General features: G+C 42.2%; 1 protein-coding gene across 1 annotated transcript in view; it reads left to right on the forward strand.

The window, feature by feature from the left end:
- Positions 1-2,197, forward strand: part of fstl5 (follistatin-like 5) — a 273,902-nt gene that overhangs the window by 66,293 nt on the left and 205,412 nt on the right. Inside the window, exon 2 of the mRNA XM_010795567.1 lies at positions 780-921. Within this exon, the coding sequence (XP_010793869.1) occupies positions 780-921 (142 nt within the window). The remainder of the gene's footprint in view (positions 1-779; positions 922-2,197) is intronic.

Here is a 2,197-nt window from a genome sequence, read left to right on the forward strand (position 1 = left end):
TCGCACGTGTGAGGGAGAGGGGGGGTGGGGGCGGGGTCGGTGTGTAGCGTGCTGCGTGCTGCAGCAGCAGTCTGCTCTGCACGCAGGCTTCCTCCAAGTTTACAGTAAAACAAACTGGTGGTGTGACCAATGGCCATTTACAATTATTAATACTATTACTATTATTAGCATTAGTCTATATTTTGGTTGAAACTAAGCCAGAAAAAAAAACCCCCCATAAATAATAATAAAAAAATATATAAATAAAATCGATTTTTAAAAATAATATTCGATTATGGAGACTGTAACGAATATTCGAATAATCACTGGCATCCCTAATATATATATATATATATATATGTACATATGTACGTACACAAATTCATACAAACACAAATTCATAAATAGAATGCAAAACAAGAATATAAACCGTTATGGTTGTGAGGAAACAGTTTAAGATGTAATCTCACCGCTACATCACAGTTGATGACTTAGACACTCAGACTAATTAATCCAAAGCCCTCACTCTAATTGCGTTAATATATTGGCTCTTTATCTTCGTTATCTTGATTTTATTTCATGACATCTACTTCCCGTTAATTGATTCAAAAGTAGATCCTAATCTTCCCGCCGAGAGTGGGGCACATATTGATAGCTTTAGTTTAAACCAGCGACAGTTTTGTGTTTCCCATTGTCTGCACTAATTACGGCCGACTTGATTCGTTATCTGTGCCAACAGGTGTTGAACCTCCAGGGTTTCGGAGAAGAGCACTCACCTTTCCCGTTTGTTTTGTTGACAGGAAAAGCCCAATGAAGACAGCAGGATGGTGGTCGGCGGCAATTTTATTGTTGGGGCTCGCTGTGCTCGGCGCAGACGGGAGACCCAACAAGGAGGAATTCAGGTCGCCGCTCTATCGACCAGTCGTGAGATTCCGACACAAGGTATTGATCGCCGCCTTTTTTCATTTGCTTTCCGTAACAAGAGGACTTTGTGCTTTTGCCAACTATGAAACTAATTACAGTGGGGCTTTCTCCATCCATCAGATGACTCCCCCGAGTTTGTTGTTGTTTTTCTGCCCACTGAAAAATACTCCATGAATCATTATCCCCCCTCTGTGCCAGGGGACTGTCTTTTCAAAGACAACATCGGATTCATACGAGCCACAGCTGGGCAGAACTAAAGACGGGCCCTGAATGATGTGAGGATGTTTGTATGTAACATGTAATGTATGTCATTTAAGCTGAATGTTGGAAGTGCAAGATGAAGTTTAACCCTTATTGAGTCTGTGGTAAAGGGTAGGCCCCAAAATATAAATCTGCTGCTCTTATCAAGCTACTTTGTTCCCTCTAACTACTGTAGTAGCATAGTCGGTTTTTTTCTGAATCGGTTCCAGAACACCAGAGTGGGAGAGATGGATCAATTAGAGCTGGACTGGGATATAAATTGACTGTTTTGGCAGCTCAAGACTTGAGGAAAGCAAAGTGTTTTGTCTAGAGGCATTAGTTGGATTGTCCTCCTTCAGTACACATTTCCCATAATAAGCCCCCTGTGCAACTCTGCCCACCAGTAAACATTTTTCCTCTTTACCCAATCCAAGACTAAACGTAGCAGCGACAATAAAGAAAATGTGTTGCGTTTGCTTTTACTTCAAGGCTGTCTACTAACTTTTGAATTTCAGATTTGTTCTAGTCACGTCTGCACTAGAATGAAAGGCAGTGGTACTTTAAAGGGGACCTATAATGCAAAATGCACTTTTTGATGTCTTTTATACATAAATATGTCCCCGGTGTGTCGGGGAACTCACGCAGCATCAGAAAATAAAACCCTCTCTCTTTTCCTCCGCATCCAAATCTCTAAAAGCGGGGGAACAACGGAGCTGATCCAGATTTGCGTCCGATATGACGTAATATCTGAAATGTGGACCCACGGCCCAATCAGAAACGTTGCTATCAGAAACGATGCCCGACTGTTTTGATGTAATATGGTCGGTGCATGTTTTACATTAAGGCATCACACCGACTCAAGCGGGGGCCAGGGAGCTAACCTGTACGGAGAGCATGTGTGTGAGAAGCAGGAATCAAAAAGGACCTCACCTTGTGGTATACGGCAAGACAGAAAGCCTTTGAGGCTCCAGACTGTTTCAGAAATAATCTTGATAATCCATGATATGGCTTTTTCACCGGCAGTCATTTAGTTATAGACAGTACTGCTGGGTCC

The sequence above is a fragment of the Notothenia coriiceps genome, unplaced genomic scaffold (genome assembly GCF_000735185.1).
Source record: "Notothenia coriiceps isolate Sejong01 unplaced genomic scaffold, NC01 NC01_scaffold00037246, whole genome shotgun sequence".
In the NCBI taxonomy this organism is placed as follows: Eukaryota; Metazoa; Chordata; class Actinopteri; order Perciformes; family Nototheniidae; genus Notothenia; species Notothenia coriiceps.